This window comes from Ambystoma mexicanum, chromosome 2q (assembly GCF_040938575.1).
Source record: "Ambystoma mexicanum isolate Mex_15411 chromosome 2q, UKY_AmexF1_1, whole genome shotgun sequence".
Lineage (NCBI taxonomy): Eukaryota > Metazoa > Chordata > Amphibia > Caudata > Ambystomatidae > Ambystoma > Ambystoma mexicanum.
The window spans coordinates 320409545-320429061 of record NC_090924.1 but is presented as its reverse complement, the minus strand read 5'-3'; the positions used below and the strand labels follow the sequence as shown (position 1 = coordinate 320429061).

General features: G+C 43.7%; 1 protein-coding gene across 1 annotated transcript in view; it reads right to left on the bottom strand.

Moving 5' to 3' along the window:
- Nucleotides 1-15162, bottom strand: part of RNF151 (ring finger protein 151) — a 35930-nt gene extending 20768 nt beyond the window's left edge. The window contains exon 1 of the mRNA XM_069646474.1: nt 14533-15162. Within this exon, the coding sequence (XP_069502575.1) occupies nt 14533-15162 (630 nt within the window). The remainder of the gene's footprint in view (nt 1-14532) is intronic.
- Nucleotides 15163-19517: the final 4355 nt, after the last annotated feature.

Below are 19517 nucleotides of genomic sequence, written 5' to 3'. Positions count from 1 at the left end.
CCACTACTATCTAGGAAACACTTCAGACGCACTCCTCAGCCGCTACCTCCCTCAGGACCCCACCAGCGCAAGCATGGACGTGATAGGTGCGGCACGCATTTCTAGCACTCTCTTTCCCAAATGAGGGGTCACTCTTAAGTTTAGGCAGAGGCCTGTCATCTTGCCTCCTGTGTCTCCCCATGCGCCCCTCTACCGCCCTCTCTTGCCACTGTTTGGACACCCCCGTGGCACAGGCCACTGCATTTGCCACTCTACGCTGGCACTCGGCCTGTTAAGCGGCGGCTGGTCAGCTGTGCCCACAGCAGCGCCAGAGCACGTGTGCTGCACTCAGCTGGCCGCGGCGAGTCACATGCACTCGGGGCTCGACCTGCCACCTTTCTGGAAACTCCCTGGACTGGAAAACCCCGTGTGGTGGGCAGGGTCTCTCTCGGCCCTGCTCATGCATTGCCAGGTATGACGAGCGACAGCAGAACCCCGTGGCATTGTTGTAGATGGAAAGAGGGGTTTGTGAGGGACTCCATTGGCGGAGAGAAAAACATGGGATGGGGCAACAGTTGAGGAAATAAACACATTACATTTCAAGAGACGTCAATTAAGTAACTCTTCAACCATTGTCTTGAATAGCGTTCTCTACTGATGCCCTAGTAAGGACACATTAATCGTCATGTGTTTTTATAGCGCTTACTTCTGTTGCTTTGGGGCGCTGTAAATAACATTACCCAACTCACCCATTCTAAAGTGTTAGCATTGTAACAATGAAATGCTGCGAGTACCCGCCAAAACTCGAGCATGTGGCATGTAGGTAAGAATTCGTTTTTTTTTTTACAGCAGATGCATAAACCCACTGAGCTACATTTTGCAACGTATACTTCCCACATCTTTAACATTTCTAATACACCAGTGGCAACCAATGGCCCTTGGGCCCTCAGTGCCTGCATGTATTGCTGGCATTCGTCTCTCTCTCTCCTTCCCACGTGCCTATTCAGCCTGCGCTACTGTGAAGCCGGTCCTGCAGGGGTCTATCTGAAACATGAGGATCTCCCTCTTCTCTGATTGGTCAAAACGTCTCCTGAAACCCACTGTGACAGTACAATTAGAGGGGTACCCTGGATCACTTTTGCGGACGACACGGTTCTACTTGACCGCACCCCTCCTGGTCTTCAAAGAGCCATTGACAACCTTGCCCAGTTTGTGGACGAGAAACGTTTGAAGATCAATCTTGCAAAGACCAAGGTTATGCATATACGGAGCAAAGGTCGACATACTACTAGGAATTGCTGGTATATGAAGGATACAAAGCTGGAGCAGGTTAATACCTATGTCTACCTTGGGCTACCCTTTTATAGTGCTCCTACACCCTCACAATACTATGTCTATGTAACTGGTCAGATAGCACAGCGAGCTTGCTTTGACATCTGTGCAGAACCTGCGGGTGCAGGTTCGAATCCCGGCAGCGCCAAACTAATCTTTCTGAGTTCTGTAAATGCGCATCACTCACCATGTCTTTCTGAGGTCTGTAAATGCGCACCACTCGCCATGTCTTTCTGAGGTCTGTAAATGCGCACTACTCACCACGGCTAATAAGGCTCAGATGCCTGAGGGTACATAGCGCTATATACATGATACATTATTATTATTCAAATCTCTGATAATGGGTAGTGATTTGATGTTAGAAGAACTAACTACAAATCAAAAAAAAGGGATTTTCAGAAGCGCAATGATAGGCAAAAAAACTAGTTTTAAAGGGTGGAAGTCAGCAGAGTCTGTTGACATTGCATTGTGGCTATCAGAGATGCCTAAACTAGCAGAGATTGAAAGAGTTCTCTACCGCAGAGAAAAAGAGATTACACTGTTTGAAAAGATTTAGGGCAGATTTCTTACTTTATATCAGCTAATAGGATACTAATGGGAACTCTGAGAACTGGGGGTGGAGGAAGAAATTAATATATTGTTTTATGTATATGAATGTATTGAATGTATATGTTTATGTAATGAATAGCGCTTTGTATATAGTTCAAAATAAAATAAATTGTTCCATTTTTTAAAATAAATTATTATTATTATTATGTTAAAGCTATGTATCGATGGCTGGTGTTGAGGGGATTTATCAAGCGGGTTGGTGGATAGCCAGTAGCGGGACCTTTGGAAGTATACACCAAAGCTATTGTACCATACATACCATACGGGTTAGAAACTGTTCCTGGAAATCACTTGGACTGGTTAGATAGATGAACTAGAAGGAAAAATACTTGGGTCACTTCTGAGCTCACCTATGACCGCTCCTGTGGCTGCACTGTGAATGGAACTAGGTACCACCTCTCTATATACTACTAGGAAATTACCTGCAGTAAGTTACTTCTGAAAATAAATCAAGCTAGTGTCCCAGTGGATATTCCTGATACAAGTTCTATGTTCAAAGGACACGTACATTAATTACTGTATGTGTCCTAAAGCACATCTTGAACAATGTGGAGAATATTCGTCTGCCCCTGGTAGAGGCGTGGGGCGTGTGAAATCTATTGGTATATTAGAGAACAAGCGGCATAATGAGGAGTATGTTAAACAATGCTGTAAATACCATAAGCCGTGTAGTTACCTGATTAAGGCATTCTCTTTACACACTGAGCCGCTTTAGTATGTATCTGCGATTTTGGGCCTGATTCATGGAAGTGTTTTATAATGGCGCAATGCCATAGGAAAATGTTTTGTGAATCAGGCCCTAAATATCCTGCCGGTATAAGACCACACCGGTGCCTATAGAAAATCCCACGAGAAAAAAGATTGTGTTGTTTGTATGCCAAACACATAGAAACTAGTAGGCACATTTTGACAGCATGCGAGAGGGTATCTGATCTTTGCATCACGGGCTTTGCGCGCTTCTGTACACGGCCAGGCAGCATTGTAACAGGTCAGATTTAGTCTATGATTGTGGCGGCACGGTCGCTGGTGATGACTGCAGCTGCAATGCATGTCTGGGAGCGAATACAAGGTATGCTGTTAGTGCACACTGCCAAAACGCAATAATGCAACGTGTACATGCACCGCCTAGCGAATGATAACTTGAATTTGTTGTGTTGTATTGTTGGATGAGGATTTTAATAATTAAATTTTAATGTTATTTTATGTTGTGTTAAAGGTACTTATACAGCGCACCAGGGGTGGGTAAGCTTAGTCAGGAGGAGGGGAGTAGGAGAGAGGGAGGAGTGCTGTGCTGTTGGCAGCTTCACCTCGGTATACACCTAGTGCTGGGCTTTGGTGCAAGTATCGGATCGGGCGAGACCTCCTGTGCTGTAGGTGCTGTTTATGTGTTGTTGATGCGGTGTGGTAAAGTGCGTGCGGATTGCTGGGAGAGAAATGGTTGTGTGACTTTTGTGTGGGTTGAGTATGCAGAAAATTGAGGGTTGGGTTAGTGGGGTCTGTATCCTGATTCAGGTACTTCGGGTTCCGTTTGAGCCGTATCCCTGTGGGTGGGGTTGTTGCTGGTTCCTTATGGGCCGTCTCGCTTTGGTGGTGCTGCGCGGATCCAGCTGTATCATAGAGAGTATTGTATGGAGTGATCGGTGTGTCTGAGCCTTTTCTTCAGGTGTGGACCTGGGTTGGTACTACCTATTCTCTTGTTATCTAACGTGACACTGGTCGGTTGAGGCTTTGAATGGTTCAGGGTCGGAGTGCTGCTGATGATTTGTGAAAAGATTTTAATTATTTTTTTATTGTGTTGGAATTGGTGTGATGATTTGTATGCAAAAGGCTTTATTGTTTTAGCCATATGCATTACATAAAAAAATAAAGAGACTTAGGCGATTTGTACTTTTGTTAAGGATGGACAATTGGCCGTTATTGACTAACAGAAGTGTATATGCCTGTTTATCTTACACAGAGAGATATCGTGGCCTATGCAAGGACAGAGGACTCAAAGAAACCGCAAACCATTCATTAACTAATTGTGCAAATATGACTGATATCTATTCAGTATGTTATAGTAAACTTGTGCATGACATTGTATTTATACGGGAATCTGCATTTTGGCAACGCCTTATTAACACTCAAAGTCAGCAGATGCAAATTGCTACCTTTAATGTCTGGCTGGAAACAGTAAGACTGCTGAACATTTTTATCTGAATGTAATTGATATTATGATAGTGATCTTTGTGGAGGATATTAATTACTGTGTAAGCAGAAAGCTATATTAATCTCTAATTTGGCTAGGAATATTAAGTTTAAATCAAATTTGAATTAGGTTGATACGTAGAAATATGCGTGAGTTTTTTGTTTAGCCTACTGTTTTTATTTTATTTTGTAATTTATCAATATGTGTAAAGTTTAAATATAAACTGTAACACATTATTAATAAATAAATAAAAATAAAAAAATAAAGAAAATTACAATTAGCTGAATTATGCCTTACATTTCTATAATGCCCATAGCACCCCCTGAAATGACATTAAACATTAGACAAGCATCGACAAAGTCAAAATGTTTGCCTGTTGTATAGGTGCAGTTAGGCAGCTGGGGGTATAAGACAAGAGCCACGCAAACAGAAGATGGCGAGAGAGGGCAGGAGGGGTGGGTGAGTGACTGCCAGTGTGAAGACAGATGACTGAGAGTGGGGCAGGGCGCATGTGTGATGGAATGATCATAAGGACTGATGGATGTGTAAGAGTTCGGTGCTGGAGACGTGAATGAAAATGATTCTTAAGACTGATGAATGAATGAACTTTTAAGGGCATACGAAAATGGGAGATTTTATGAAATTCTAAGTATGATTCCGATTAATGGTTTATTGAATAATCATGTAGGGATGGACAAATGAGTTCAAGGATGGGCGAATCGGTGAAAATACTTGCCCCACAATTGCAATCTTCTTTCAGTTAAAGGGTTCTTCTTTCGTACCCTCAATATTGTGGGGACGACGTCCTTTCATCACCTGCAATTGCAACGCCAGGCATTTCAAAGTGTGTATTATAACTAAAACGTTCATTTCGGGGAGGGGGGGAGGGGGGAGGTGGGGGGGCGAAAAGGGGTTGGTGGTAAGGAATAGGTAAAGAAGGGGCGAGGGGGTGGGGGGTGAGGGGGTTGGGCCGGTGAATCCACTCCAAACATGTTTTTTTTATTTCAAATTCGATAAACGTTTCGTTAGAATGTACACGTTGCCGCTGGAGGCGATGAAAGGTCTCCCTCCATACTTCAAGGCAGGCGTGAGCGCCTCTTGAGCGCCTCACACGAGCATTCGCCAGCTCTCTCTGGGGCCACTCCACTAGTAGGCAGGGCTCTCATGAATCCTGCTCGAGCCTGCGAGCAGTGTTTAGCCGCCTCTTTCTGATCTACGAACAGGACGACTCATGCACCACAATTACCGCACCCCAACTACCACACGCCCATCTCCCCACCCCCAGGAGCATTATGCCGTCCCATATGTCTTTGCATTCCCCCCCCCCTTCCCCTTTGCCTTTTATAACCACGCTCCTTCCTTTTATCCGCTGGTCGCAGTCTGCTCCATTGCTGGCTGGTGCAGGCACGCGACGCCACATGTTTGCGACTCGCTCTGGTGCCGTGGGGCCACTTTGCTGGTGACAGGTGCAGAATACCTGCTCATTGCAAGCTCTGCTAGCTCATAATTCCATATTACCGAGTGTATCAAACTCGGAAGGATACAAGTTGCGGCTGGACTTGGGACTAAACATATCGCTGCAGCAGGCACTGAGCCCACCGAGTTGCTTTGCACTCTTTGGCAGTCAGACCGCTTTTTGGCGGTGCCGACATTTCAAACAGCGCACCCATGAACAATCCTCAAGCCAAATACTCCCAAACACCCGCTGGGCACAGGTCCGGGTACACAGCACACACCCAGGGGCCGCTGGGACGGGGCTTACCATCCTTCTCTTCTTGGTTCAAGCTGCGAGTGACCGGGTGGGCGCAGGCCGTGATCCAGAGGCACCGCAGGCCGCTGAATGGAAGCCATGCGCCATGCCCGTCACCCAGACCCCAGCCAATCACTGCCCCGCTTCCTGTGCGCTGCATGCGCCTCCATTGTTAGATCCGTCATGTCGAGTGTGTAATGGAGGGTTCATGTCGCTATGCATTTGTTTGATCTTTATAATAATAGTCAGAGAGGCACGAGGCGGGCAAAGGCCCAGGCGTGTGATTTGGGTCACTGAGCGCACAGGTAAAGTGTGACTCAGTAACAACCTCCCACTCGCCCCCAAATGTGTGAGTGAAAAAGAAGGGTCCAGGGGAGCTTTCAGGCTGCCTCGTGCAGAACTGGACAGTTCTCACGAGCATTAGGCACAATGCTACAAAGCGGCACAGACTGTTCACGAACAGGGAGGGAGTGGACCAGCAGGGCGTCAACAACAAAAGGCCACAGCGTTACAAAGCACAGACCGCCCCGTTGTTAGTTTCACAGGAGCTCTTTCTTAAAATGTAGCAGAGTGTACGTGTGATGTCATTGGCACAATGCATTATTGTTACAATGTAGCAAAAGGGTTCGTTATGTCATTAGCTAGTAAGATAGCTCAGTGGGTTCGGCGCTCGCTGCTGCGATCTGTGTGTCATCTGCCGGTTGCACGTTAAAATCCCGTCAAGGCCAACCCAGCCTTTTACCCCTCCGATAAATCGACAGAAGAAGCCATCCTCCTGACCAGGCGCACAACCATTCACCACCTAATTCTGCTGGGTATGTATAAAGCACCAACCTGGTGGACATTGGCCGCAGGCACGGCTGTCGTCACTCGACTACAGCAAGGACTATACCAAAATCTGGTTGTGCTGTTCACATAAGTCTCCGCCTAACTACACCAGAGTACGCCTCAACACCTCTGACATTGGAATGCAGTGCAGACCTATGACAAATTCGGGCACGCTGAACGTAACGCGTCCCTACCACTCATTCCTCTCCGGACTCCTTTCAGCACCCATTCACATGCCTGACCTCATGGGTTGCTCTCTACCGGAGCCTGGTCAACCCTGCTAAGCCTTATTTGCCAAATGCACCCACGCATTCTAATCTTACTCCATGACCTCCAACACTCTGGACTTTGGTCCTCCAGGGGTGTTCCCACTAACAGCGCTTTGAGACTATAATAAAGGTAAAAGGTGCTACATAAGTGACAAGCACAATACAAAACAAATGAGTACCAACTTCGGTTGGGATGAAATGTATGTAAATATGTTATATGTACAGCGCTTAGGCGTAAGCGCTATATACATACAAAATCATTATCATTTCCACCACAGCTTTGTGTTACTCTGTAGCAGATGTGGAGTCTTTGACGCAAACCATTATTATTAAAGGTAGCACAAACGTCTCCTGACGTCATTTTCACCATAGCGTCGTGTTACTCTGTGGCCGAGGCTGCGCGTGATGCCCTGGACACGGACTCAGGATTGCAATATATAGAGCAGAAGCAAACAGGCTGACAATCTGGGACATTAATTCCACAAGTGCTCCGTTTCCTTTAAGCAGGGCATGGGTGCATAGTGTTAGTGCTTTGTTTTCAGACATGTCATGTGCATGCGTGAGATGCCCCTGGGCTGCCAGTGCGCTTTATAAATGCAAATAAATAAACATGTGTCCACATATATGCTCCATTGTATGTCTGTAAGAAAACCACAAAAGAGAAAGGGCACACCCTTTCTTATGTAAAAGTTAGTCAATATAAATTTTGATGATTTAGAGCTCGTATGGCTCGTAAAATCTCATTCAAATCTTAAAGGGTGCCGGGGAGAAAACAAATGACTCTGGTATCAAAAAGTCAACAAAACTATGAACAAAACAGAGTTCCTATTGGTGATAGGAACTCCCGTTCCCTGCACACCATTTGGTAGTGGAAAAGTAATTTTCCAAACAATATTGAACCAATTTCAACTGTTTATCACTATTCTGGTTTAGAAGTAGGTATTTTTGACTGTCGCAACTGTTCAAAGAAAGATTGTTCAATAAACTTGTTCAAAAAAATTCAGTCTCACCAATTCATTCAAAATATTTAGCAATTGTATCTATCTGATTTCAACAGAAAAAGAATATTTGTATTTACATGAGTTCCATTCACTCGATAATCATATTAAGCATGGAAATTAACAGTAACATTTCCAAATCAAATTCCAAATCAAAAAGTCCAATTAATCCATTCTATTAAGAGTTCTAAGCATTTCGAGAGTTTTTCTCTCTTCTTCAGAAGCACAAATGAATTCCAAACAGTTCAACAAATTATATTTTCAATACATCTTTGTTTCAAAAAGAACATTGTCTTTCAAGTGACATTTGTCCCACATGTCTTTCTTTGTGTGTTGAAGTGATCATTCCGTTGTGAAATGATGGAAACGTCATCTCATAGCGTAATTGTTCATTCTTTGATGATACTCTGCAAGTAGTATTGATATATGTGTTAGTGATGTTTTAAGTCAAATAGTTGTTGTAATGATTGTATGTCACATGAGCACCACCCATACCTGCGCGTTGTTGTAATTCAAATATCCAAAAGGATCTCAGATGTGTGACGGCTTGTAGGCTTGAAAAACGATTACCTAAAAAGGTATCTATGTGTTATGTTGTGGTTGAATCTGGTAAGAAAGGGAGATGTTATGTTGTGGTTGAATCTGGTAAGAAAGGGAGATGTTATGTTGTGGTTGAATCTGGTAAGAAAGGGAGATGTTATGTATAGTCTTGTACTTTGTCACTGGCCTGCAGTGATTGCCAATAGAATGTGATGTATGATGCAGCCAGGAGAATGTTGAGTGCATCAGTGTATGAATGTTCTGAGTGAGAGAGTTGGGGGCCTGAGCTGGAGTGAGTGGATGGCCGGTGGGTCTTCTCCTTCATGTGTACTGTACTACCTATCCCTGTCCTTGTCCTGTCATCCAGACTACTGTAAATACCTGAGAGTAACTGGAACTGTACATATTGTACCAATAAAGCATACCTGGAACAACATCAGTCTCCACAGCTGGTCTCTGTGTCTCTTGTGACTAATAAGAGACTTTATTACATTGGCGACGAGAGTTAAAGAACCCAGGAATATGGACAAATACAACTTAAAAGGACAGAGTGCAACTGAGGAGCTGCAGCTACAAAAATGTACAGTAAGGAGAGCTGTGGGGGGGAAGCAGCCTAAGAGTGACCCACCGTTCCCCCATAGACTCAAAAATAAACATCCTGCCAGCTCCAGGGTTGAAAATGTATAATGTGCCACTGGACTCTGGGAGGGAGGTCCCCAGCAACCAAAAACATTTCCCCAGACGCCCTACTCCAAAAGTGCTTCAGACAGCAGGAGCTGTCCATCTATCAGGTCAGAGGAGGGGGGAGGACGAAGTGAAACTTACACTTTCCTTTCATTTGGCATTTTATGTGTAAAACGGACAAAATGAAAGGTACGCTTTCCTTTTATTGGCATTTTTTTTGTGTAAAACCCTCACTGCTGCCCTGAGCAGAACCCTGCATCATTTCGAAAAGCTGCTAGCTGTTGCCCAGCAACACACACACAGCATTAGCAGTCTCCATTCTCTCAATGGCTACTCTGACTTTCCGGGACTAATCACTCACTATCTTGGTCCATTGTGACATCACAACTGAACATTCCATCAGGTCTTCCCTGAACTTTTTGAGCCCCGTTCAAATTAATAAGTAAAAAGATAACTCTCAGCGTAGGAGCTGGGGGCAGTGTGTGTGTCAATGAAATGCAATAACTTCATGGGAGCATTTTACAGTTTCATTGACCACCCTGTACATTCTGCAAACAACCGGGTGGCGCCAGAGCTCCATGCACTCAGAATATTAACTGTGAAAATGAATACATAAAGGCAGTGTGCAACCCGTAATGAAAGACATTTTTGTTGTGCCAAGTTTTTTTTGTGTATTAAACAATGTCTCCCATGTGGAATGAACATGGATAAAGTTTGGAGTTTGATTTTATCAAAGATCCTGCCTGAATTTCCAAAAATGCTCCGTGTTATACAGTACATCAGAGGCCCAGCGAGGTCTGTTCTCCTCCAGCCCTTCTATTGAATGATGACGTGTGTTAACATTCAGTGGGTGATGGTGATCCATGGAATGAGGAACGAACAATGAAAGGAAGTGATACGTGTCAGTTTCGTTTCTTCATGTTAAATGGATTGATGGAGAAAACACTTGCTGCCGTGTGCGTACTTTAAGGAAGCTTTAGTTGGGACACTGAAAGGAACATTTTGCAAGACATTTTCTTTATTATTATATACATCAATGGAACAACGTGAGCAAGCAGCATACTTGTGAAATAAGCTACGAGAAACCCCTTCTCTTGGCATCATTATTTTGGATTGAATTATGTTTGGCAATAATGCAAACGTGACAATTTACATTTTTTCTTTATTTTGATTTTTTTTCTTAATGAATGAGGAAAAGCCACCATGGACTTTTGCAACACTTATCAATATAAATGAAAAACGAATTTAATTTTTTTTTTAAGAACAAAGTAATAACATTTTTTTTTTATTTTCTGAAATTTCCACCATCATCAAGAAATGTTTATATACTGAATAATGTATGTTATGGTTATGGTGTTAAGGGTCTGATTTACCCTTTGGAGAGTTGTTGAACAAAACATTAGTTACATTGGATACCCTGCAATTGACTTTGGGCCATTGTCTTGCTCAGTTTGTGTGATGTTGTGGCCCACTGTTATGTGTTCCATCCCGGCCATGACACACGTGTTGTAGTTCATGGTCGCGGTGCAGGGTAGTGCTGTTAAGGTGTACTAATTAATGGGTATTACTGTTAATGTGTACTAATGAAATAGTTTTGGAGATATTTGAAGCCAGGTGAGAATTTTAAATTTCCACCAGAGCCACAAAGAAAAATGTGGCGGTATGTATACTCTTTTTTGAGGTATATGTTATATGCGTACGCTCTAATGTGAGATGCTTAAGTGGCCAACCGACTGCATAAGGGTTGCGTCATGAAAGAGTTTGGGCAGCTGACTGAATAAGGGTTGCACCATAAAGAGTTTGGCCAACTGACTGAACAAGGGTTGTGCCTAAAAAAAAAAGAGAATTTTTTTTTATTGCCAGCAAATGTACATTCTGTATATATATAGTGCACACTTTTGCATTAGTTACTGTTAAGCATTCACCATTGTTTCTTATAGTAATAGTTTTAAGTTGAAGACTTCCGGTGCTGCCAGGAGCACCCCATCTGTTACATGTAGTTTATCTGTGTGAGATCGTGGTTGTGTTTAGATTTCTGAGTGGGCGGGTGATGTGTGTTTGGCTGACTTTTTCTACATCCTGTATGAAAGGATGATGTTTGTGTGTATGAATCTGATATGAAAGGGAGATGTCACGCGTGGGTACTTCCGGTATGAAAGGGAGATGTTATGTTGTGGTTGAATCTGGTATGAAAGGGAGATGTTATATATAGTCTTGTATATTGTCACTGGCCTGGAGTGATTGCCAATAGAATGTGATGTATGATGCAGCTCAGGAGAATGTTGAGTGCATCAGTGTATGAATGTTCTGAGTGAGTCAGTTGGGGGCCTGAGCTGGAGTGAGTGGATGGCCGGTGGGTCTTCTCCTTCATGTATACTGTATCTACCTACACCTGTCCATGTCCTGTCACCCATACTACTGTATATACTTGAGAGTAACTGGAACTGTATATACTGTACCAATAAAGCATACCTGGATCAACATCAGTCTCCACAGCAGGTCTGTGTGTCTCTTGTGACTAATAAGAGACTTTATTACACTATGTTGTAATATTTAGGTGTTGATAAGTCCATAATTCCATGCAAGTTTTAGTACAACTTATAAAAATGGCAAAAAGATGGCGAAAAGGCTCGCCATTCAGGGGTTCACAGCAAGTCGCGATCGACGTGCATGCTTATCTGTGTTGGCTGCGAGGCTTCTGTTTAAATCAGTGAAGATATGTGTTAGGGTGCTGTCTTAAAAATGTGTTCAATCCGTTATGATATAGCTCAAAAAAAATAAAACATAACTGTTACCTATGCGTGTAGACGTGCTGACCGTGAGTGTTTTTCTCTCTCTTCCTGATTTCACTAAATGAAAACGGTTGCTCAGCAACGTATCCATTTATAATCATGTGACATCAGTCACATGGTATCATGGAATTGTGGGAATTGGAGTTCCCATTCTGTGACCCATTGCTTGTGTTTAGTCTAAAAAGATATTTTTAGAATGGAAATGATGTTAATAAACACGTAGTGGAACTAAGGTTGCAGTTTTACATGAGGGTTTGTACTTCTAAAGCCTGATCCCGTGAGGTATTGGGTTTGTGGGAATTGTAATTCTAAAGCTCCCTATTCCGAATTACCATAGATTAACTGGCCAGTGTGTTCCTTGCTGGACAAACATGTATTGTATGATCGCTGTTTATATAGTATGAAGTCCGACCCGTGGACTATCTATACTTACAGTATCTCTTCATGTGATGAATTTGTGTCGCAAATAAGTGATTGGTACGGAAGGCTGATGCCATTGAGCAGTCACTGAGTAGTAGCTCACCTCATGTTATTTTGTGCAAAATTAAACATAGATTATTTTTCCATCATTTGACAGCATCATTTACATTTGTGCTGTGATGTGATTAACACAATTGTTGATGTCTAACATCTGTTCAATTTATAATACTTTGCTGATATTAAATTTATTTCCATGTTGTCTTGGCACAGTTTATACATATTTGTTAACATAATCTGCTTTGGTACAGTGATGTAGATTCCTATCTCTCCTTTTTATAGAAATACACTCAAGGAGAATTCTTCATTCATTCCTCTCTGCGAGATAATATCTGTTGTAAATTACCTCATCTTGCTGGTCGTGTTATTGACTCCAAAATCACAAACTTTAGTTGCGAGATTGTATGGTGTTGATCTCTGAAATGTCTCGTGACTGGCGATTTCATATTTCCAGTCCTAATATTGGATTTATGCTCTGAAATGCGATCTTTCACTCTCCTTATTGTTTGGCCAACATAGTATTTGCCACATGGGCAGATCAACCCATATATCACACATTTACTTTCACATGTAGCATAGTGTTGTAGATTGATTTTCTGACCTGTGTATGGATGTCTATGTCAAGGAGTTCCCCCCTTCTCATCTGAGTTCGATCTTTGCTGGATTTCTTGATCGATGCCTTCTTGCGTACTGCTCGAGTCTTGAATAAGGCTGCACGAGTCTCTTCCGACTCCAGCATGCGTTCAAGTACCAGGATGCAGGGATCCAGGAATCCAGGAAATAACAGGGTGCGCAACTAGCACACGAGTACAGGAATCAAGAAAGGAAGGAAAGAGACTAGAATTGGGTTAGAGTGGAAGAAGCAAGGGAAACAATACAGCGAGCTACGGAGCATACGTCTGGTCGCTACTTCGCAATAGCTTTGAGACGCGCGGGGCTGCGGGGGCGTGGCATATTTATGGAACGTACTACGTCCGCCGTGAAGGCTGGTGCGAGGCGTGTTACGTGATACAGCCACGTTGGGAGAAACAATGAATGCAAGCCCCGCCGTGACAAGGACCAGGAAGTCTGACAGTCTAATAAGTGAGCCTTTCTGTACATTATTGCATTGATTACAATTTAGATATGGGAATGTTCTCTTCTTAGGCTTTGACAGAAATCGTTGTTCCACTGTACTTATTCTTTTTGCTTTCACTAGTGAGTCCCGTAGATTTTTCCCTCTGTTGTATGCCATTAGTGGTGGTTTTGGAAAGAGAGTACAAAGTTGCGGGTCCAACCTTGTGACTTTCCAATTTTTCTGCTGTATCCTTTTGATTTGTGCGCTGTTTGTGGAGTATTGGGATAAGTAGATTAATGGAGGATTGTCCTTGTCTTGTTTTTGCTGTTGAATAAGAAGTTCGGTTCTTTTCTTCAATTGAAATTGTTCTTTGGCCTGTGCTAGGATCGATTGTGGGAATCTTCTCTCTTCAAATCGTGAAATTTGCTCATTCTCCGCTTCCTTGTATATCTCCTCCTTAGATATAATTTGTTTGATCCTTTGAAGCTGACTTAGTGGTAGGTTCTTTTTTAAGTGATGTGGATGATGACTTGTGAAAAATAAGCTGTTGTTAACATCCGTGGGTTTCCTGAAGATGGTTGTTTGTAATTTCCCATACTCTGGATAAATCTTCACATCTAGAAAATTCACCGCAGGGGTTCCTATTTCCTATTTCTAGAGTGAACCTGATATGATTGTTACAATGGTTCAGATATTCTAAAAAACCTTCTAGCTCTTGTTTAGTACCTTTCCAAATTGCAAAAATGTCATCTATATAATGCCTCCACATGGCGAATTGCTTTGACCATGTGGGGTTCTCTAATATGTGCTGTGTTTCAAAATGAAACATAAAGGTGTTAGCATAGGCTGGGTCCATTGCTGACCCCATAGAAGTACCGGATGTCTGTAAATAATATTGAATTATTGCAAAGTATAATTTTTGCCAGTTCAATAGCAAATATTTTGTTTGATGGGAAATGTTCTTAGTAGTAACCATTCAAGAGCTTCCAACCCTTCCTCATGTGGTATAGAATTGTAAAGTGATTGTACGTCCAATGTGAACAGAATCCAATCTTCTTCAATTTGGTCGATTGTGCTCAGAATGTTCAGGAAATTAGTATTATCTCTTAGATAAGTGGAAGTTGATTGGACAATAGGTTGGAGTAATCTGTCCAAGTATCTTGAAAGAGCTTCATAGACACTCTCTGTGGCCGCTACAATTGGCCTAAATGGAGTATTTGTGAGATTTTTATGGACCTTTGGTAGCCCGTAGAATACTGGTAGGATTGGATTTTTATTAATTAGAAATTCTTTAGTCTTGTCTGTTATCCAACCTTCCTCTGCAGCTTTCTTCACTACCTCTTCGATCATTAATTGAGTTTCTTTAGTTGGGTCATGGTCAAGAGTCATATAGGTGTATAAGTCTTCCAGTAGGGATAGACAGCCCTGTTTGTATAGGTTCGAGTTCATTATGACTATCACACCTCCCTTGTCCGCCGGCTTGATTTTAATCGTTCTGTCATCCGATAGTTCTTTTACAATTTTGTGCTGATGTTTTCGAAGATTTTGATTTTTCATGTCCTTAAATTTGATTGATCTTAAATTCTTCTTCATTTTCATTTCAAAAAGGTCCAAAGTAGAATTTTTAACATTTCGGCTGAAATTGCTTCTTGCTCTCATTTCCAAAGTGTCAAAGGTATCTTCTTAAAAGTGAGGTTTCCGGGCGGGAAGATTGTCCCATTGTATGTATTTTTAAAGGACACTGGAGCCTTGATGCCAAAGATTTCCACCTGTGTGATTGGTTGGGTGCACGCTGCTTTTGGAGGGTAATGTGATAATCCAGCTCAGAGGGTTTACCGCCTGTGCAATGCGGAATTATCTCTCAGCCCACATTTCTGGCTGGTACAAGCTTGATTCGCACATAAATCTTGAGACTTCTCAAAGTTTTAAACCCATGTTCATAGTCACCTTCTTTTCATGTAGGCAAATCAATGAGGCAGTCTGTGGCCTTCCTCCCTCACAGATGGAGTTATCACATGCACTCAATGGCACCAATATATGCTCAGCTAAACAGTGAATTCATCGTGGGTCCTCCTTTGGGCGCTGCAGGTTTATATTGTAGTTACATATCTAACTAGTTTGACCAATAATTATATTACAGAGTAGCAGCAGTTGTGCCGCAGACCGGAGCTGAAGATATGCCAAATCCCCTCCTGTGACCTTGCTGAGAGGCTAGCATGGGGGAGGAGACCCCACACACGTCGATATTCACAGAGCGTGTCCCTATTTCGAAGGAGGAGCAGGAGGAGGAAGGCTAGAATCTTCTTAAAAGTCAGGTTTCCGGGCGGGAAGATTCTCCCATTCTCAGTGCTACGCAGACCTCCCCTTTCAGCGAAAGTAAAAAACCCTTCCAGGTCCCTCAGCCTTTCCACTGCTGGACCTGGGACAACAGGGAAAAAAGTGACCAAGATGGGGAAAAAACGCTTCGTTCTATATCCAGCAAAAGAGTATGTACATGAAGATTCCTGGATAAAACCACTGCACAAACTCTAATGGAAGGAGTACGTTATAGTCAGCGGAGCCTCTCTCGGTCTGTCAATCTATGTGTATTTATAGAGTGGCTACGGCCATGAACATCTAAGCGCTGTTCAGGAACATATTGCGCCGCCTGTGAGAAATTAGTTAAAAAGGGAAGGTTTCAAGTTTCCTTCTACAATCAAAGAGGCTTTTAGCGGCTCTAAGCTTTTGTGTAAGCGAACAGGGGGTGTGTTTTTTGGATGTGACATGCCGTGGCAAATCACAGCACTTCTTGTGTTTGTTGTAGACGCGTCACTGTTGATTGGCCACAGCACTTGCTTGCTTCACATCCTTTTACTATAGGTTCTGAGCGAGCAACTGGGAAGCCTCTGGCGAGCTACCAGTGGCTCATGATCGATGGGTTGGAGACCCCTGTGACCCTCGCTCTAGAGGGATAGGGTAAGTAGGGTATATTTGGTAGGTGTTAGTTTTATCACTGGTCTCAATTAACACATGGGGTCTCCTCCATGAAGGGGTGGTGGAGCTCTGAGGACTTCCCCATTTTCCACCTCCAAGTGTCATCACGGATCTAGTGGCTCTCACTGGCACCCAGAGGCCCCCATCCCCTTAGCAAGGTGGTCACACCAGTGACCTTGTCACAGGAGGAAGTCAGCATGTTGGTACAAGTGTGGGGAGAAGGTCAAGGAGGGTGAGTCGATTCTTGCGACACCTCAAATATAGAGTAGTGTGACACGGATGGTGGCAGCTAGACATACGGGGTCAATACAGGGTGCCAGTGTAGAGGAAGAGGCTGCTGGTTAGGGTACAAGACTTAAAGTTACCTCTTGATGTCTTGTAAATAGTCACATCAGAACCATAAGAAGGGCCGCAGGAGGGCTAATCAAGACAATCTCTGGGGCCACTTGTGGCTTTGCTGCCTTCATGGGCCCTCATTGAGATCTGATTGAGTAGTAGGTTTTCTAAAGGTCTCGAAGAGCCTATTTTTAAGCACTTTCCAGGCGTTGAGGTGGTACTTTAGGGGCCGATTCATGGAATATATTGCACAGAAAATAGGCTACTTGCACCCAATCTGTGCACGCAACTCTGTTGTAGATTCATGGAATCGAATGTGCAGCACTTTCCCTGGACTTGCGTGGATTTTGAGCTGGCCTGGCACGCCTGTGCGAGCTGTCGGCCTTGCGCAAGACTCTGAGAAAAGGGCGGGCGTGGCCTGCGCAGAGGGCTGGGAAGGGGGGCAGAACACCAAAAATGGGGACTAACTTGCGAAGAAGTGGGCATTCCGAGGGACAGCCTGCAGGCAGTCCCTGGCACGCCCACTATTGCGCGGCAAGAGACGCATTAATGAAATCGATTGCGCAACGTGTTGGCTGGGAAATGCCCATGCAAGTCCTTCATAGGATTTGCCACCCAAAGGCTGACCTAAGTACACTTGCGCATATGATTTTCAGCTCGCAGGTGGGATTGCATGTCAGATTTCGGGATGCATGTACTCAATTGGGATTCCGATGTAATGTAAGGGTGCACGTAAGCTGTGTAGCAGGGTACAGGAATGTTTTATGTGGGTTCGCACGCACATTTCCCAAGTTATTGCAGAGTTACAAATGTTCATACGCATGTTGTCGGGGTGCCGGATACAGTTACGGGGGACCCCACGCAACCTTGCTTGAAGGGTGCGTGTATTCGTGCCCACGGGAGGGCTCAAAGGTAGCAAATCTGGCAGTTTCCTGGGCATGTCGGGGGAATTCCAGCCGTGACTTGCAAATATGTTTACTTTGCGCAGACAATTCCATGAATGCGCGTTGCATGCATTTTTCTTTCTGTGCACAGGCTCGCGCAGTGTCCTTCTTGGCATGCGGCCCTTGCGCAATTTCTGCACGAAATTCCATTAATCAGCCCCTTAATGCGTAGATTCCTTTGGGCATTGAGTTGCACTGTATAGTCGTTAAGACTGCTATTGAGATGACTCTTTCACACTTCCTTTTGTAATTTGGCACCATCATTAAGACCGTTGCAGGATCTTAGCATCCTTTTAGGTCGGTATAGTATGATTTTCGTTTGGATCATGTCATGTGTCTTTTTCACAATAAAAAAAAGAAAAACATTTTCAGCCGATTTTGGGCGGCCTTTACTAATCAAAATACATCAATTCCTCCCCCTGCCCATTGAAATCTGGGGTTTCACCCCCAAACCCCCATTCAACCTCTGCCCTCCCCCAACCCCACCTCACATATAAATACTCACTCAGCTACACACCTTTTCCCGCCCCACATACAAATGCACACAAACACACAAATGCAGACACACTCCTTCTACACACCTTTTCCCCGCCCCACATACAAATGCACACAAACACACACATGCAGACACACTCCTTCTCCCCAGCCCCTTCCCTCAACAAGGATTTACCAGAAACCCGCCTTCTCTGAGCATTAGCAGAGCAGTCTTTCTAAATCAGAAAAATGAAAAAGACCATTTCACTTAATACCTTCTAAAAAGCACCCCTCTTCCTCCCTTGACCCCCATGACGCCATTCCCCCCTATCCCCCTTGCGACACTTTCCTCTCAGCACTGGTCTGTCAAAAGTAATGTAACTTATGATTCACCTGATGGATCACAGGTTGAAGAGGTATTTCCTAGCCAGAGGTTTGATTTGTGACTTCAGCTCTAGCAGAGGCTACTTTACCATTTGGGTCGGCTTGCTCCCATCTCTTTTGGTCATGGAATCATTACAATGCTTATTGCTTTGGCAGGTCATATTGGAATATTTCTTTTGCTTGTGGTGAGCCTGTTCGAGAGTTGACATAAATTATATACCTTGCGTGTGTTGTGTTGGGTGTCCTGACCCACGTTTGAGCTATCATGCTGCAACATTTGGTGCTGTGGGCTTAGAAAATCCAAGATGGCCAAAAAGCCCACAAGTGCGCCAGAATCCAGGAGAACCACGCAGTTTGTGCGCACACCAAAATGGTTACCTAACTTGCCACCCACCAGTGTAAAGAAAGATCTTTGTTAACAAAATCCACTGTTACTGATGTCAAAAAGTTGCTGAAATTGTGACTCATTGGACCACTTTAAAGATTCAACCCTTTTGTGGGGTTCCACATAACCATCTTACTGTAAGGAGCCCCATCAAAACAATGTTAAGCAAGGATTATTTACTGCCATGTAAGAACCATTCCTGTTTAGAATGCATTAATCCAAGAAAGATCCCAAAATTGCATGCAGTACCAACAAAATCCTCAAGGCGGCGCTAGCGGTCTAAACTCTGACAGGAGAACTGAGTGCAGTTGCTGACAAAGGGATTTGACTCAGTTGACTTCAAAGGCTGCATTTTAATTAAAAATTAGCCACCTGCTGTTCCCAGAGGCCTGAAGCCTGGGAAACCCTCTCACCTCCAGAGATTCACACCAGGAGTTAGAATCTCACATGACCTCTTGATTGATAGAAGGCAGACTGGCTGGGAGCCTCCTGGAGACCACACAATAGGCTCTTGCAAT